Below are 18,104 nucleotides of genomic sequence, written 5' to 3'. Positions count from 1 at the left end.
AAAATATCTTCATACATGGGGCGCCTGCATGACTCAGTTGGTTAAGCATCCCACTCTTGATTTCAGCTCAGGACATGTCTTCAAGGTTCCTGAGGTAGAGCCCCTGCATCAGGCTGTGCTTACAGGGTAGAGCTTGCTTGGGATTCCCTCTCCCTCTCTCTGCCCCTCCCCCACTTATACTCGCTCTCTCCCTCTCTCTCTCCTAATAAATAACATTTTTTAAAAAACTTAATACAAATTATTCAATTTGAAAAATAAAGAAATAAAAGAATGAAGAAAAACAGCCTGGAGACATGTAGGACAATGTTAAGTGATTAATATAAATCTACTAAAGCTCTAGAGAGAAGAAAGCAGAAAAAAAAAAATAATGGCCAAAATTTCTCAAATTTGGTAAAAAACAAAATAAAACAAAGCATCAACCTACAGTTTCAATAAGTTCAACAAACCCCAAGCAGCAAACAAAACCATACCTAAGCACATCATAATCAAACTGCTAAAATACAAAAAGAGCCAGAGAAAGACATTACATACAAGAAAATAATGATACAAGTGACAAATTGATGTATCATCCCAAACAATGGAAGCCAGAAAACAAATGCCTTTAAAGTGATGGAAAAAAAACAAAACAAAAAGCAAAAACCATCAACCCAGAATTCTATCTTTAGTGCAACTGTCCTTCAAAGATGAAAGTAAAATAAAAGTTATTTTCAATGAACAAAAACAGACAATTTGTCACAAGCAGGCCTGCACAGTTCTCAAGGAAATTCTTTAAGCTGAAGAGAAATGATAACATGTCTTTTGGATTCACAGGAAGAGCACCAGAAATGATCAATATTTAACAAATATAAAAATCTATACACATTCCCGTTTCCTTTAATTTTCAAAGAAACGTGGGCTTGTTGAAAACAAAAATTAGACCATTTTACTATCAGATTATGTATCTAGCTATAATATACATATAAAACAAAAGGACTGAATGAATTATACTGTTGTAAGTGCTATATTTTATATGAGGGTATATAATATAAGCCCTAAATAGATTGTGATAATTTAAAGATGTATATTGTAATCCCCAGAACAACCATTAAAAAAGAGTATAGTTTATAAGCCAATAGAAAAATTAAAAGGAAATACTAGAAATATTCAATTAACCTGAAAGAAGGCAGGAAAAGAGAAACAGAGGGAGAAAAAACCTAAATGGAAAGTAAATCCAAACATATCAAAAATTATATTAAATATATGTAACACTGTATGTTACCTAACTGGAATTAAAATGAAAACTTAAAAAAGGAAACAAAAAATTAAAAATAAATCAAGTATACACACCAAGTAAAAGGCAGAGATTGTTAGCTAGATTTAAAAAAAGCAAAACTCAACAGTATCCTATCTAAAAGGGATGCACTTTAAACACAAAAACACAAATAGCTTAAAAGTAAGTAAATGAAAAAAGATCATGTAAATACTAAGCACAAAATTCATTTCTATTTGGCTTCAACAGTTATGTGGCCTTTTACACTTGGCATTCCAGTTACATATACCTGTTTTGGTTTTTTTAATGGTTTACATTTATTACACACCAGTTATTATCAACCAGGATATATATCAACCTCAAGAGGGAAAAAAAACTCAAATAAAACAGGCAGTTTGGGAGGACCTTTTTTTTTTTGTAAACCTTTGGGCTTCATCTGAGCCTTGACATTTTTCTTTTAAATCACTCCCAGGGTTCCTTCTCTCCCCCTGCTAGTATGATTAATGAAACATCTTAACCAGGGAAGTCTTTCAGGATTTGCTGGTCTCCCTTATCTGTACTCAAAGAATTTCAGCCTTTGATCTAGCTGTTAGAGCAGGTAATGAGTCTTAGTTTTCTTTGTTCATTTCATTTTTATTTTATACCTTCCTTTTATTTACTTTACTATTCTTCCTTCCTTTCCTTTTTTTTTTTTTTTGGTTTATATCTATTTCTGTGCCCCTGAGGTAGCTGGCACCAGCCCACTGATGGCTCAGCACAGGCTACATCACCACACCTTCAGCTCTTATTTTTTTACACCTCTTAGTTGTCCTGATCCATGTTTCTTTCCTACTTACAAGCCTTTGAGTTTAGCTCTTTCTACAGTAGGGACTTCCTTAATAGGTTTACAAAGTTAGACACACTTAAATTTGGAAGTTTTTCCACTTTCTTTCAACAGTACAGAGGCCGTGACGTTCTCTCAAAGTTAGACAATTCATAGCTGGAGCAGGGCTGGAAAGTACATGACTATAATAACAAAGAAACCTCATACTAAGCATGACTCCAAAGAATGGTTTTGTGGCATGTGACAACTCTGGTCAACCATGTAAGTGAAAGGAACACCACCAATTCCCTTCTGGCTATCCTGGCCTCGTAAGTAATTGTCTATCCCAACAAACTCCGCTTGTGTATGGCACCAGTTTTCACCAACTGTGACCTTACAAAACAAACCTCATACACTAACAATCCCGTGGAAGACAGAACCCCACTGTTTTAATCACTTAAGAAAATGCTTTAGGTTTTCAAAGGTGATTTCCGTACAAATTAAGGCTATATTTGAATGTAGAGACTAACCTACCCGTACCAGTTAATAAAGATTAATTTAAAGGGTAATGTGAAAGAGGGGAATGCTGAGGGACTGCTTGGGTTGTTTGCTTCTGAAAACTTAAGCCATAATCAGGTGCTTCGAGACCTTGTTTCAACACTGGCCACGTCCTAAAATATGCAGGACAGATCACCAAGGGACTTAGTGGTTAGCTAAGCACCGACGGAATGATTCATTTCAATGTGTCATTCAGTTGTAAGTAAAGATTTAAGGGCCTGCTTATAGCTCCTATCAAGAGTAAATATCACACATCCTGTTTATACATACTAGCTTGTTGTCCACGGTTCTTCAAAGAGCTGGTGACACCCCCTAAGTCACACTCCACCCTACCCCCAACTTCCTGCTCATTGGGTGCTACATTCCTATTCCTTTTTAAGTGCCTCCTCAATAAAATACTCTGCATTACAGTAAATTTTAAAGAAAATATTTTATTATGTCATGAAAAAAAGGTGTCAATCAACTAGATTCATACTTGTTTGAAAAAAACTGAAGATTTATTAATTAGACAGTATGTGGGCATCCTGTTCCTCGTGGGAATGAGAAGATGCTATAGGTTCTCTAAGTATTGCACAGTCTGGGGGAAAAAAAACCAACAAAAAAAGGGAAGGGGGGGGGAGAGAGAGAGAGAGAGAGAGAGAGGGAAAAATCACATGATCTTGGGAACCATCTCACATTATGAATAATCTACCAAGAAACATTTAAAAAAGAAAACCCTTTGTTTCTACAGTAGCTTTGAGTTTATAGTTCTTGGAATGACTGTATTCCACTGAAGACATCTCAGTAACAGGAAGCTTCACTTTAGCAATCCCATGTGCAAATATTAATAAAAAAATATATAAAATAATGCAGTTCATCTCTTGCCATCACCCCGACAATCATAACATTTGTGAAAATTGTTTTGCTTGAAAAAGGGTTAAGCTGTAAGTTTAGCCTGAAGCTCCATCTCTGCAGCCCGTTTGAGTGCAACATCCACTAGAAGCTGAAATCCACTAAAATCCTGGTTGAGGTCCGGTGGAGTAGGGGGAGGAGTGTTGAAAAGACCACTCTGTGTATTTGTACTTGGTCCAGATTTACACGTGTCCTCTGGGTACATGAGGGAGGTGTCTGTAAAGCTGCTGGCTGCTATCTGCTGTATATCTGTGTTTTGTCCCACACCAACTGGCTGGCAGAGAGAGAAAGGCACGTCCTTCAATGCAGTCACAGTGGTATGACAAATCACTGATGGGCGAGCCAATATTGATCCTGGGGATGATGACTTGGGGGACAGTGGTCTCCCCAGGGCTGGGTTTGGTCCAGCTGAACAGGAATGAAACGGGCTCTCCTCTAGAGCTGGTATGAAGTTTTTGATGCCCATTGCTGACTCCACAGAGCTCGCTTCAGAAATCTTGGCCCCACGGCGGGAAATTGTGAACTGATTTGGATCTTTGCCATCTTTCCTCAGCATGTCTGGGAGGAGCCTGCGGCGGGCGTTGATGAACCAGTTACAGACCTGAAACCATACAGGTACGCTTTAACACTCAGCAAACATGTTCTGAGAACCTTCTGCGGGATGCCTAATTGATCTCTCTCTCTGCATTAAAGAAGGCGTGAAAAGGCTTAAATCGGAACTTCCAAAGTTACTTCAAGGTATTTGAGCTCAGCCAAGAAAAGAGAGCTGCTTCCTGCCATAAACCTCTTCCTTTTCTAATACAAATTCCCTTTTTCATCTCATCATCCTTAAGCCTTTTCAGGAGGAAGAAAAGGATAAAAATTCTCAAATGTCTGAAAATGATTTTAGGGAGAGAAGTTTACCCTTTAACGCTCCCCCAGAACTAACCTATTACCTACTGCCCCAGCATTTAAGTTAATCAACTACAGGAAAACTTTTCCTGTATGAAAAGAGCCACTCCTCCCGGTTACTGATTTTTCCCAGTTCAAATGACTGTGTCAACAGGCATAACATGAATTACCTCACTGAAGTCTGTCCTTGTTTAAATATCAAACCAGTTTCCTGGGCAATAGAGACAGATTTAACCTCCTCTTTATGTTTGCTGCATAAAAGAAGGCTCTTTTAGGCATTAAAGGAAATGTTGTTTGACAGATGACTGTCAAGTGGTTTCTGTTTCTCTAAATAGCCAGTTATTAGCTTTCAGCACTATAAAGTTTATAAGAAAAAGATACTCCTTCCTTTTTTTTTTTTTCAGTGGGGAGGCATTTCATGATTTGATATACAGGAATGCTATAAAATGACTTTGGAAAGGAAAAGAGACAACCCATGTGCATACACTTCCTGTTCCTTTTTCCTTACCTGTAGTGTAGACAGGTGTGTTTGTTGGGACAGTAATGCTTTTTCTTGCTCCGAGGGATAGGCGTTGTATCGGTGCTCATACAGCCAATCACGGAGAATCTGAACAGACTCTTTGGGCAGGTTGCCTCTGCGCCTTCTCTTGCCTGCACCAGCAGAAGAAGAAAGGTCCAGGGGGATATCCATGTTGTCATCATCCTCCGTCTCACTGCCGGACGCTACCACAACACCTGGTAAAGGACAAAGGTCAGCCATCAACCGCTTTTCTCAGGGGAGCACCTACGGCAAAAGCTTCTCTCTTGACCATTGAGTGTGTAACCATGTTTTCTCAGCTGCCAAGAGCCAAGTACAGGACCAGTGTCTTCCGTCTGGAAATTTCTGAGCACATGGCAAAGCCTCAAGCGTAATTTGACTAGTGGCACATTACAGATTCTCCACCAATTGTTAGATGCCCTCTCATACGCACTTTCCTGTAGAATTTAACTTTTTACATTCCTTTGGAATGATGCTCAGAAAAGTCTAGTGCAGCAGAGACAGAGCTGCGCTCAAAGTGAATAGTCTGTCACACACGAAACAGGAAAGGTGTTAGAGCAGATGGAATGTGTCTAGCCACCTTCTCTGAGGTCATTGCTAACTTAGGAAAAACAATCCAAGTGTCCTAATGTACGTTTTAAATGCTATTCTTCCTCCTTCGTTCATTGAAGATTTTAAATAAAAAGGCAGAGTCATGCATTTTTTCCATGGCTATGAGGGGAAAAAAAAAAAAATCACAGTTGGTATTCTAAAGGCAAAATACACTTAACATTTTCTGCAAACTCCATGGTCATTTCTTTTTCATTGCTACCTACATTTCTTCAAAACTTAGGCAACTACTTTTCACAGACAGCATTGGTCAACCTTTTACTAAATACAACCAATCACTGAAGTTTTCAGTTTCGTTACACAAAAATATTTTTCTACTACTAGTACTAGAGTAAGAGGTCAAAAGATACCTCAGACTGATTACATTTTTAAATTCCTATAAATTTCAACTGGCAGTTTAATCGGAATCTAGAATACTAGATACCAATAAGTAGAGTTCAGTCTTAAATTATTACATGACAAAGAAAATGGAATACGTAATCCCCAGAGGAAACTCCCTTTGTAAGTACTTTAATCCTACCAGAAATTTTAAGAATTCACAAGCCATAGAGAGTATTTGCATCACATATGATAGACTGGGGTCAACAAAAATTCAGATCTGGCCCTTAACATTTAAACATAATTTTGAACTTCAAAACCACAACTGGCAATTCTGAATGACTGAGAACTCTGTTTTGAAAACAACCTAGAATTTTTAAAATGTAAAAGCATACCATGCTTAGAAATACCAGTATTTCTATATAAAGAAAATTAAAATAACACGAAATGGAAAGGTACGCATTCTTGACTTTGTAGAGGCAACTCAGAGTGGTTTGCCCTGATAAAAAATAAAAACAATGTTCCCCATAGTGATAACCCATTTGATGCATTAAAAAAAATTTTTTTTAACCCATCCTTTTAAAGCATTTGAACACTCAAAAAGCTACTCATTCAAAGATTTGTTTATGAGCTGGCGCACAGTTAATTGAGTCTGACTTGGTGACACATTTTTAGTTTTGGACTGCAGGGGGCAGACGGTACTGGAGGGAGTATCCACAGAAAACGCAGGAACCTTCCAAAGACAAAGTAAAGCAAGTTCTAACAAAAGAGTAGGATGATCTTGCAAATTCACTTTAGCTCAAGGCTTAACAAATGGCTATCAATAAAACACACAAGAATCCTAAATTTTAACCGCAGGGTATTTGATGTTCCCCTTCCCAGAAGAAGAAACTGCTTTAAAAAAAAAAAAAAGTTTACAAAAAAAAGAGGCACATTTAAAACTGAAACTGCTTTCACTGTGAAGATGAGAGACTTTTAAACCCTTTATTGAAATTTGGGTAAAGAGCTATTAATAAAAAAAAAAAAAACCTTAAGAAATTATAAATGAGTTCCTGTTGATAAATAAAGCAATCTAACTTTTTAAAAATGTGTCAAGTAATTGAATGACTAAGGCAAATTTAAATAAAGCAATTTGTTTAAACTCTTCAACGTCTGAAAAGCCAGACATTCTTCTGGAGGCTATAATCCCCCTCCCCCGCTTTTAAACTAGAAAAAGTGTGAAAATTTGCTCATTGAACAGTGGTGAATTCCCAACTGTAAGTTGGTAATAACAAAGAGTTTGAGACAAACAAACAAACAAAAAAAACTCTGAAGCCTGCCCTTTGATCTGCTTGTTTAGTTTGACAAGAAGCCTGATCTTTCAGAATAGGTTAGTGACACACAAAAGCAGGTTTCAGTTAAGCAACGCTAAACTGCACTGTGACTTTACTCTGTTCTCAGTTCATTTAAATAAATGAATGCCAGGCCTCTGGACCTCTTAACAAATATTTCCAATATGTGCACAAAAGCTGAAGTAACAGGAAGTTAAGACTTCAGCTCCTTGGCCACACCAGCTGATATTTCACGGCAACAAACCACGTTTGCTGCTGTCAGGACTGTTTTCATTAAAACTCTCCCTCCGGATTGTGGCTCAGCTTGGAAAAACAAAAAGACTTTTCCACGTTACTCATTTCCTATTGTAACAGAGCTTTTGAAAAGTTTCCCGGTTACCGCCTGTTTCCAAAGGTCCTGCTCTGCTTACACTTTAAAAAATGTGGTGGTGGGGGAGGGAGATCACAAGCCTCTTTTACTCCATCCACATACAAGGAAATGTTTAGAAAGCCACAAGATGGCCTATGGATCCCACAGCTCTAAAAATCAATCTTTTCTTATTAGGAACTGGGGGTGGGGGGTGGCGAGGGAAGGCCAGAGACACAGTGGTTGTGAAGTTGGACTTTTAAAAATATCTAGAAGAGGCTAGAGAAGAATCTACAAATAGGAATAATCGAAGGAAAAGTTCAAGCGTACAATTAGGAAAAAGGAAACCTAACCTAACAACTTTCCTGATCAGAGTATCTCAGGAGATGCCGCAGAAATCGTGGTTAACACCCCAGGCACAGACTCCAAGGTGCGCTGGGCTGGACCCAGCCAGCAGTAAGCAATTCTAAAGCAAGAATTCCAAATTGTCAGGAACTAGGTACAAAAAGACGTCGGGGATTTTCCTCACGGAATCGCCTTTGCTTGTTCTAAAGCTATTTGCTGGGTGAGAAGATCTTTTTGGCACCCTCAGCTTTCTAAAGACGAGATACTATTATCACCAACCAGGACGAAATCCCCGGCTCTGCGATGGAGTTTAAGGTGCTTTTGTTTTCAAGAAAACTTGAAAAGATTTTCACAGACTTTTCTAAGAGACTGCAGTCCAACTCCACGAGCCAGGCGGGGCAGATTTCTTCCCGGGTCCTGGCTGAGCAGACCGGGAACGCGGGCCCCCTCCGAGGTCGTTTTAGGAAGGGGGCGGGGAGGCAGGACAGAGGAGGACTAGAGGAGAGGGAGGAGCCCGGGAGGGAGGATAGCCAGGGAGCTTTTGTTCTTGCGAGTTCCGCAGCCCCAGCTGAAATCGGCCCCTCCAACTGTACAACCTGAGGGCTTCGGGAGTTTCCGATTACAAGAAAAAACTTAGAAGCGCGGCCGTGAACCCCAACATTCTGAGGGGTCTGCCCGCCCCCCCTAGGGTTTGCCGGGAAAACCTAAAAAGGGAAAGAAACCGGGCAATCTCAGCAGTCTCGGCTCCCCCGCACGAGCTCGGAACCAGTCGCAAAGTTTCCCCTCCAACACGTCACCTTTCATTGTTTCCGTGAGCCGGCGCTCAGGAGCAGGACCTTGCGCCCCCGGGACCGCTGACCCCTAATACTCCCAGCCCGCGGCCGGAGAGTCCCAGCCTCATTTCTCTGCTGGGGGGCGGGGGGAGGGGGGAAGACCCGGAGGCATCCGAAGGGGGCTCCGGGGGTGGGGGGACGAGGAGCGCCGGGGCAGAGTACCCGAGGGGGCGCCCCGGGGAGGACCCGCCAGGCTGCTGAATACCTTCCCCACCCGAGCCCGAACAATGGGGGGAGCCCGCCCCCGGCGGAAGCCCAGCTTTGCTTTCGGCTCACAAGAACGACTTTTCCAAAACAAAACCCCCAAACCCCTAAGTGACTCCCGTCAGTTCCACTGGGAGAGGGAGAACGCCTTCCAATAGGGATCTAGACCCGTCAGTCCTTGTTGAGGTGACACAGCCTACCAGACACCACTTTGGGCACTCCCCGCACGCGTTTCTCACCGAGCCCGGTTTAACATCCGAGCCTCTAAGCCCCCACGTTCTCACTGTCCCCCGGAGAGGGGACGCTGGGTGTCCTACCCCCAAATACTGACTGCCCTGGGTTTTGACCTTCGCTTTTACTCTCGCTGGGAAGGCACGGGTTGGGAAGCTCCGCGCGTTGGGAAGCCACTCGCCCAGCATGAAAGGTACACAACACCAAGATGAAAACGTGGCCGAGGGCACCCTCCCGGGTTGAAGGCCGCCCCATCAACAATACTGGGTTTTCACTATATCCGCTGGACTAGTCTGAAAGAATGTGGAGTTACAAAAACTCGGGGACGCTCCTGGGCATGCGCAGCAGCGCCCCCCCCCCCCAACCCACCCCCGCGCTGGCTTCCCTGAGCGATTAACTTCTGTTTTGAACCACTCCACATAAATCACAACAGAAAAGCCAACTCTGGCTCACCACGGAACGTTCGGGGTACCTCCCAGCCAGGGACCCAAAAGTTAACTTCAAAGGGGAGTTAACATTCTTTGACCTTTCGGGGCGGTGGGTTGTTTTTTTTCTTTCTTTCTGTGTATTTTGTTTTTAAACCAGACTGACGGCAAGTTTTAGTTGTAACGCTTCCAGGACGCTTCGTGGAAACAATGACAGACTCACTCTGTGCACTTACAACCAAGCCTGCTTGTCACACTTGGACTCGTTCTGACCACACGCCGCTTTAAGCTGTTTGCCCGCAGTCCTAACTCTTCATCTCGCCCCAAATTCATCGTGGGAAAACTTTTGGAGGCTGGGAGTTTTTACAAGTCTAGCTTTCCAAAGCTACCGATACCCGAGGGCGGTTTGGGGGCCAGAGGCGCATTCTTTCGATTGTGAAAACACCCCATCCCCAGCGAAGATCGTGCCGGGGCCCAGCTGGGAGGGAGTGGGGGCCCGGGAGCCCAACTTTCAGACAAAGGCGACGCCGCTCGGTGGTCCCGACCGCCCCGGGTCCAGCCCGGGAGAATCGGGGCGGGGGTCCCCCCGACCTGGGCCCACACCCCCGCTCGCAAGAGCCAGAGAGAAGCCACGCGGCTGCTCCGCGGAGCGTGGGGTGGCGGCTGAGACAATGAAACTTGGAGGCGCACAAACAAGGCGCTGAGCGTGTTTCTTGACAACGTGCCAGCAGCGTGGAGAGGCCCGTCTCCCCACAACAGCCCCTCGTGTTGTGTCTAGAAGGAAAACAGCAACTGCCATTTCAGACGCAGCCTCAACAAAGAGAACGGCCGCGGTTTCTGCCTGAGAGCCCCGGGCTGAAAAGTCCACCAAGTCACTCTCGCCCCAAGCCTGGCGGGGCCCCGCGAGCACGTTTCCCCGGACCCGCACCCGTGGCGCGCACAGCCCGTGGAGTCTTACCTTTCTTGCTTTTCATTCTGGAGCTTCCCTTCCAGCGCTAGGCGATGCTGTGGTCTCGAGGGGCCAAGAGCGGGGGTGGAGGGGGCAAGCGATTGTCCTCCTTCCCCGCAGACTCTCCCCTAACTTATAGGACGCGCTCAGCCGTTATTGCTAATCAAGGCTCTCGGATCCCAGGCGCTCGCTCCTTGGGTGGAATTCAAGTGACACTTGGGCTTCCTCCTGTCGGGATCTTCTGGCAGTCGTCCGGGGGCTCTCCTTCGCCCAACTCGCTCCCCTCCCCACTCGTCTCCTTTGTTCCCCGCTCCTGCTCGGCGTACCTCGGCGCTGTCAGAGTGAGAGAGGCGAAGAGGGAAGGTACAGGAGGTCCTGCCTCCGCCCCCAGCCGCCCGCCCCGTCCCCCGCCCGCCCCGCTGCTCCTCCGCCCCTCCCCCGCACCTTCCAGGCAGGGAGGCCGGCACCGAGAGCCCCGGCCGCGCTGCCTCACTCCGCGCCTGGCTAGCCGCTGTCACCCGTCACTCGTGGGGGCTGCTGAGCCCAGAAACCCGATCCTTCCTCCCTGCAGCGCGCACGCCGCCCGCATCCCTCGCTCGGCGGCGGCGGCTGCACCAGCCTAATGCCTGGGTTTCTCCTTTGGGCCTTTCTTCCTTGGGCTGGCGAGGGTGCGTTTGGTTAGGAAATTGCAACAGATGGAAAAATGCTGCCCCCTCCTCCACCCCAGGGAAGAAAAGGCTTCCCTCTCGTTTTTGACAGCTGCCCCAAACTCCACCGTCCCTCTCTAGCCGCAAGGAGAAGACAGCTGCTTCTGATTCAAGGGGCGGGGCACCGTAGGAAAAGTATTCAGGACAAGAACCAACTTCTTCCAGAATGCGCGGCTGCCATTGACACGCGGGCGCGGCGCGTCGCACCCTGCTCCTCCCGGGGCTCTTCCTCCAACAGCGACGGCGGGGTGGGGGAGGAGAGTGAGACACAGACACCCCAGGCGAATGTCTGTTACCCCGGGCTAAAGCTGCGAGTTCCGGAATGGATTGCACGGCAGTTTCAAAATCTAACACGTTGCGGATAGACACTTGTCATGCTCACATGCTCTTTAAAAGTCTCAGCCTGGGGACTGCCCGGGCGCGCGCCCGCCTGGCTGCAAATCGGCCTGAAACCCCCACCCTCCGACCCCGGCAGTGCCGCCTTTAAGGGAAGGGGGCGACCACACTGGGGCTGCTCATATGTTTCGATAAACAGTCTACTTTTAGGACTTAAACCCTGTTAGGGGACCCTTTCTCCCCTCGGGTAATTTCAAACAGAAACTAGCCATTGAGCAAACACATGTTCCTGTTAGTTTATTTTGGTTGAGAGTTAGGACTCCAACAGGAGTTCCTTGATGAGATTACCCTTTTAAAAGACCAGATGCTGTTTGGCTGATTTCAAGAAACGCCTGCCCCCTCCCCGCCCTCTCCACTGGGTCTAGTTTTCGCGTGTGTGTCCCGTTGTTTTGAAGTAAACGAACTGTCGCATGCCTCTCTAAGACTTTCCCCATCACTTAAAAAAAAAAAAAACAAAAAAAACAAAAACACCCAAACCGTAAATAAACCTAGTAGAGACGTCAGCGCCTGAGTCTGCCTCCAGTTTCGGCTCTGTGCTGTTTTTGTTTTGTAACCTCGATGGAGAAGCCGGCAGGAAAAGCTCCGTGGAAATAATGTTAAACCCGAGAAGGGCTGAGGCGGCCAAACGATGACTAACCAGACTTTGGAGCCTCTGTTTCAGGATCACACTGAAAATTAAAGCCAGCCTCCCACCCACTCGCCCTCCCAAAAAAAAGACACCTCCGCCTCGAGAGTGAATTAAGGCCAGAGTTTACAAAGCTTGGGTGGTTTTACCAATTACAGGACTTAAAATGAATAAACAAGGAAAAAAGCGTCATTCTAAGAAGGCAGCAACCTTATGACTTTTTTTTTCTTCTGTGGTTTGCCGACTGCTCGGCACCTATGAGAGCACACATCTAAAACGGCAGAGGGCGGGGGGGGGAAACATGGTCCTAGGGGAAACCACCAGCCTGGAAGCTAGTCTGCAACTTGCTGGAGCGCAGTTCCTTCCCTGGGCCTGGCTGGAGATGAATCAGCTGCTGCGCCCGAGTGCGGGACAGATGTGGGGCGGGGAGCGAGCGGGAGGCCGCCCGTTAGAGGGCCGCGGCGTCCTAGCATTTGAAGGATTGTTTGTTGCTGGGATTGGTGGCTCGGATCCGTTGGTGAACTGGAGAGGAGGGAGGAGAGACGCAGGGAGGAGGAGTCGGGGGCCGGCCGACGCTGCGACTCCGCGGTCTGAGTGGCAGGAGCCTAGTCTGGAAGCGGGCGGTTACTGGGGAGACGCTTTGTTTGCTAACTTCGAAAGCTGCTTCGGCTGCCTCGGCGGCTTTCGAAGCCACTCAACAAAACACGCCTTCGGGTCGGCTTAACCCTCCCCCTGCCCGCTTACAGAAGCCCGGCACAAAAATGTTTCCGTCGGCGTGCTTATCCTTGGCCACGCGGTGGCTCTCATTAGGTACACAAAGGTATCTTTTTCCTCGTCGAAGTGAGCTTGGCTAATTACTGCGATTCTCAGGCAACCGGGATGGAAACCGAGAGTTGAAGCGACTTTATAGGTAGAAAGCAGACTTTACAGGGGGAGGGGGAGGGGCGGGGAGAATTAAAAGCCTCTTTCAAATTGCAAAGAGGAAAAAAAAGCCGAACTTTAAACTCTCTTGCTGGAGGTCCGGCTTGATCCGGCCAATGCTCACCTTTTGCTCGAACGAATCCTATCAAAACTGTTATTAAATCTGGAGAGATGCTCCCAAGAGGAACACGGGCACCATTCCGTGTGAGGGCTCTCCAGTGGATTCTCCGACCTCCATCCCCACCCCCAACCCCACCCCCGTGGCCTGTCTCAAACTTGTTTGGGGCTTTGGATTGTTGTTGCATTCTGGGAAGAAAGTGCCTGGAGTCTGCATAACACAGGGAAGAAAAACAGCCCAAAAAAGTGGGCTCGGAAAAACCAGCAATTGCTTAGGATATTTTTTGTTTATTTGCTTTTCTCAAGGTGGAAAAACAAGTTTCAATTCTGGCTCTGTCAGTCCCTTTATGTCCCAGGCAGGGCCTCTCCATAAAACTGTTCCAATGACTTTTGAGTTCCTTTTCAGTGCTAAAAGAAATGATATGGATTCACTTTTGCTGCCTATTATTTGCTGAATTCATATTCATGTTAAATTGGAAAATTATGTGAGTAAAAGTGAGAAAGTGCTTTCGTGCTGGAGAAGGCTGCCGATAAACGTTTTTCACCATTATTTATTTTTTTCCCTCCAGGCACACATAGTTCCATTTGGTGTCATCTTTTGAAGCTGCCTCAAGGCCAAGAAAAGACACAGAGTTGTGTAAGTTAAGTTACTCTTCACAGCCTGCAAACCCTTCAAAGGCAAAAACTCAGAAACTTAGAAAGGTAAATGAGCCAGGAAAGTGTGTCAATATGTGCAGTTAATTTTTATATCTATACCAGGTCTATCAAGCTATCAGAGAAGTATTTACTTCATTCATCTACTGAACAGCCATTGATGGGGCACAGTTTCCCTCCAGCAAGAATGGCGTCTCACAGTTGCTGGACCCCTTTGGCTTCTAGTCTCTGGGGAGCAGATACTTTTATGAAGTATGCACACTGCAGGGCTCCAAACACCACGCTATAATCATCTTTTCACATCTCAGGTCAGAGGGTCTTGGGCTGCTTAAGGGAGAAGTTGGCCATTGTCTTTTCAAGGGCCTGGGTTACAACCATCTTGTGGTGATTTTATCTATCAGGATTTCTCTCCTCGCCTCAGTTACATGAATAATGTAAAACTGTGCTACTACTTTTGTTTGTAATCACTTTTCTCCTGGGCACTTCCTTTCTCAGTCTTTTCCCCTCTCTAGTCCAGTCCTCATTGCTCACTACCTACGGGGGGTTTGGAATCAAGGGGGCAGAGCAAAAAGATTATTTGTGGAGCACAGCTTTCCCCCCCTTTATTCTCAACAGCATGGATCTGTATTGTGCTTTCCAGTTTATGAAACACTATTTTTTTAAGTTTATTTTTTTGAGAGAGAGAGAGCGAGCCGGGGAGGGACAGAGAGAGAGAGAGAGGGAGAGAGAGAATCTCAAGCAGGCTCTGCACTGTCGGCACAGAGCCTGATGTGGGGCTGGAACTCATGAACTGCTAGATCATGACCTGAATAGAAACCAAGAAGGGACACTCAACCGGCTGAGCCACCCAGGCACCCCAGAACACTTATTTAAATTATCTCGTTTAATACATGAACTCTAAGTGGGTTATTTTTTACCCCTTAAAGTCAAGTAACAACAAATATAACAGAACTGAAAGGTATAAAACCAAGTGTTGGACATAGATTATTTGGCTTTAAATCAGGTGATCTCTGTCATTCTTTGGAGGGGTGAAAAGCAGAGACTGACTAACCACAGATTACACACCAGGGCCTCCTGAATGGGGGTGGGGAGGGAGTGGTGGGGGGGGGTGGTTCTAAAATCCCCCTCTTCTCTGAAATCTATCTGTAGTTTTGCAAGCGGCTGTCTTCCAACCTGCCTGCTTTTTGTACTTTTTTTTTCCCTTTCCCCATTTTTAAATTAAAAAAAAGTTATTCTCAAAACTTCAGTAAGAAAGCCATACAAAGTGAAACATGAAAGCTCTCTTACTTGTCCCCTTCACTTCCCCTAGGCACACATGTGTAGGACACACACTGTTACTTTTTGTTTTCAAGTCCCCTCCGCCGTGGCTGGGCCCACTCCACTCTGCTATAAGTCTCGCTGTTTTTCACCAGTCAAAATTTGGCTTAAATGTCACCTCAGAGAAGTCTTCTGTGACCGCTTGACCTGAATTTAGGTTCCCCCCCACCCCCACCATCTAGTTCAGGGTTTCTCAACCACAGCCCTATTAATATTTGGGGTTGGATAATTCTTTGTTGTGGGGGCTGTCCTGTGCATTGTTAAGCAGCATCCCTGGCTGCTAACCAACACTTGCCTGTAACACCCTCCGCACCAAGTTGTGACAAATAAAAACATCTCTAGACATTGCCAGATGTCCTCCAGAGGGGATGGAAATGGTGTGGAGGAAGGGAGGAGGCAGGGATTGCCGCCGGTTGAGAACCACAGATCTACGCTCAACTGTTTCTTTGTTTCTTGCATAGCCACGATTTTTAATTATTTTGCTTATTTGACTATTAACTTGTTTATTTTCCTCTGATTCCCCTACTAAACTGTATGCTCATTATTAAATCTTCATGCACTGAGCACAATGCCTCACCCATCATAGGTACCCAATAAATATTTATTAAACAAAATAATGCATGAAAATGAGGCTCTAAGGGGGTGCACCTGGCTGGCTCAGTCAGTAGAGCATGTGACTCCTGATCTCAGGGTAGTGAGTTCAAGGAAGGAAGGAAGGAAAAAGAAAAAAATTGAGACTGTAAGAATCATTAATAAAAAGAATACAATCATTTATTAAATATAGCATGCCAGGGAGCATGCAAACACTTCACCTATTTAGTCTTATTTATTACTGAAAACAATCTTAAGACGTATTCCTTGTTATTACCCCATCTGACAGAGGAAGTTGTTGGAGTCTGGGGAAATGACATAATTTGTCCTGTCATTCTGACCCCCGGTCAATGATCCAAACAATAATGATATTCTGCAATGTTTTTTTCATTTATGTAACAATTTGTTTAGTGATGAGTATTTAAATAATTTCTAATTTGTGACTAGTTAGTCAAATTATATTTGAAATATAAAAGCTATAAAAAGGGGGACGCCTGGGTGGCTCAGTCGGTTAAGCCTCTGACTTCAACTCAGGTCATGATCTCGCGGTCCGTGAGTTCTAGCCCCGCGTCGGGCTCTGTGCTGACCGCTCAGAGCCTGGAGCCTGTTTCGGATTCTCTGTCTCCCTCTCTCTCTGACCCTCCCCCATTCATGCTCTGTCTCTCTCTGTCTCAAAAATAAATAAACGTTAAAAAAAATTAAAAAAAAAAAAGCTATAAAAAGGTAGTCCAATTATATTTGAAATATTTAGCAATTGAGAGAACATGTGCATCATCCAATTCGAAGGAACTCCTCCTGATTGTAAACTCCTGTGTCTCAGCAGAATGTCAGCTTGTGTACAGATCTTTTGGGGCTTGAGTCCCTTTGTAGGAGTCCCTGGGAGGTGGTATGGCTGGGTCAAAGGCATGTGCATTCAAAATTTTCATAGATATTGCCAAATTAGCCCTCAAATCATCTTCCCTATTTAAAATCCCACCAAAGGGATGTGAGAAAACTTTTCTCTATGCCCTCACTAACACTGCATATTATTAATCAATTTCATATTTGTCAATCACCTAGGCAAATAAATGGCACCTAATTTTTATAAGGTTTACATTTCTTTGAGAAAGCGAGCACATTTTTGTGTATTTATTGGCCATTTTTATGTCTTCTTTTTTCCTATTTATGACTTGTGTCAAATATTCTATTGTATTGGTTATTTTTATGTTCTTTTTTCTTCTTTTTTAAGAAGCAGTCTGTTTTGGGGTTAGCTTTAAAGCTCATCTAAAAAGAGTGAGTTAATGTTGAGGGAACAAGGTTAGGTGAAACAATAATGAAGGGAGGCAGCATGTCTGTTTTTAAAAAATATATATGTTGTTTGGAATAAGTACCATATTTATGCAGTAAGAATAGGAGTTCAGGAATATCATATCTTTTTAACATATTCCCTTTCTCCCCTTTCCATCAAAAGGGTTAATCTATTCACGTGTTTCCATTTTATCACCATTACCTCTTCCCAACACTGTGGAGGACCCATTTATAATAGCAATAAAATGATGAAATATCTAGGAATAAATTTAACAAGAAATATGTGCAAGTTTTATGAAGGAAACTTTAAAACCCTACTGAGGGACATAAAGGAAGCCTTCAGTAAAATAAAAGATATAATTTATTCTTTCTAGCAAGATTCAATAGTGAAGGTATAAAGATGTTTATTTTCCCCAAATCAATCTTTAAATTTAAAGCAATTTCCATTAAAATACCAAGAGGATTTTTAAAAACTGCCACAGTTCATCAAAATAAAATAGCTCATAGGGCGCCTGGGTGCCTCAGTCGGTTAAGGGTTCGACTTCGGCTCAGGTCATGATCTCACAGTTCGTGAGTTCGAGCCCGCGTTGGGCTCTGTGCTGACAGCTCAGAGCCTGGAGACTGCCTCGGATTCTGTGTCTCCCTCTGTCTCTGTCCCTGCCCCACTCATGCTCTGTCTCTCTCTGTCTCTCAAAAAATGATTAAATGTTAAAAAAAAATTTTAATAAAAAAAAAAAAAAACAAAATTAAACAGCTCACAATAGCCAGGGAAATGCTGAAAGAGAAAAGTAGAGATGGAAGCCCCTCCAGATAAAGTATTTTATTTATTTATGTATGTATGTATGTATGTATGTATGTATGTATTTTTAAAGTTTATTTATTTTGAGAGAAACAGAGACAGCACAAGCTGGGGAGGGTCAGAGAGAGAGGGAGAGAAAGAGAATCCCAAGGAGGCTCTGCACCATGAGT

At 44.4% G+C, this 18,104-nt stretch overlaps 1 protein-coding gene and 1 long non-coding RNA gene across 3 annotated transcripts in view; one reads left to right on the top strand and one right to left on the bottom strand.

Moving 5' to 3' along the window:
- Nucleotides 1-3,020: 3,020 nt before the first annotated feature.
- TGIF1 (TGFB induced factor homeobox 1) lies at nucleotides 3,021-12,750 on the bottom strand. 2 transcript variants are annotated; one of them, XM_049619693.1, is made up of 4 exons: nucleotides 10,965-12,750; nucleotides 10,530-10,853; nucleotides 4,900-5,126; nucleotides 3,021-4,101 (listed from the first exon to the last, which is right to left on the bottom strand). In XM_049619693.1, the coding sequence occupies exons 2-4, from the start codon at nucleotides 10,543-10,545 to the stop codon at nucleotides 3,526-3,528; spliced, it is 819 nt and encodes a 272-aa protein (XP_049475650.1). In that variant the 5' UTR covers nucleotides 10,546-10,853; nucleotides 10,965-12,750; the 3' UTR covers nucleotides 3,021-3,525. The 2 variants fall into 2 exon arrangements, with proteins under 2 accessions (XP_049475650.1, XP_049475649.1); XM_049619692.1 differs by lacking the exons at nucleotides 10,530-10,853; nucleotides 10,965-12,750 and having other exon boundaries at nucleotides 4,900-6,169.
- A 115-nt stretch (nucleotides 12,751-12,865) lies between these two features.
- LOC125914436 (uncharacterized) overlaps nucleotides 12,866-18,104 on the top strand; it is a 51,324-nt gene continuing 46,085 nt past the window's right edge. Inside the window, exons 1-2 of the long non-coding RNA XR_007455306.1 lie at nucleotides 12,866-13,158; nucleotides 13,856-13,923. This is a non-coding gene — a long non-coding RNA (uncharacterized LOC125914436). The remainder of the gene's footprint in view (nucleotides 13,159-13,855; nucleotides 13,924-18,104) is intronic.

The sequence above is a fragment of the Panthera uncia genome, assembly GCF_023721935.1.
Source record: "Panthera uncia isolate 11264 chromosome D3 unlocalized genomic scaffold, Puncia_PCG_1.0 HiC_scaffold_8, whole genome shotgun sequence".
In the NCBI taxonomy this organism is placed as follows: Eukaryota; Metazoa; Chordata; class Mammalia; order Carnivora; family Felidae; genus Panthera; species Panthera uncia.
This window is presented reverse-complemented; position numbering and strand designations above follow the sequence as displayed.

Bases quoted from the DNA above. Each gene is read 5' to 3' on its own strand.
- TGIF1 (XM_049619692.1), bottom strand. From the start codon at position 5,151: ATGGCTGACCTTTGTCCTTTACCAGGTGTTGTGGTAGCGTCCGGCAGT. The intron at 4,102-4,899 runs GTAAGGAAAAAG...GTATGGTTTCAG, and splicing joins CACACCTGTCTACACTACAG to GTCTGTAACTGGTTCATCAA.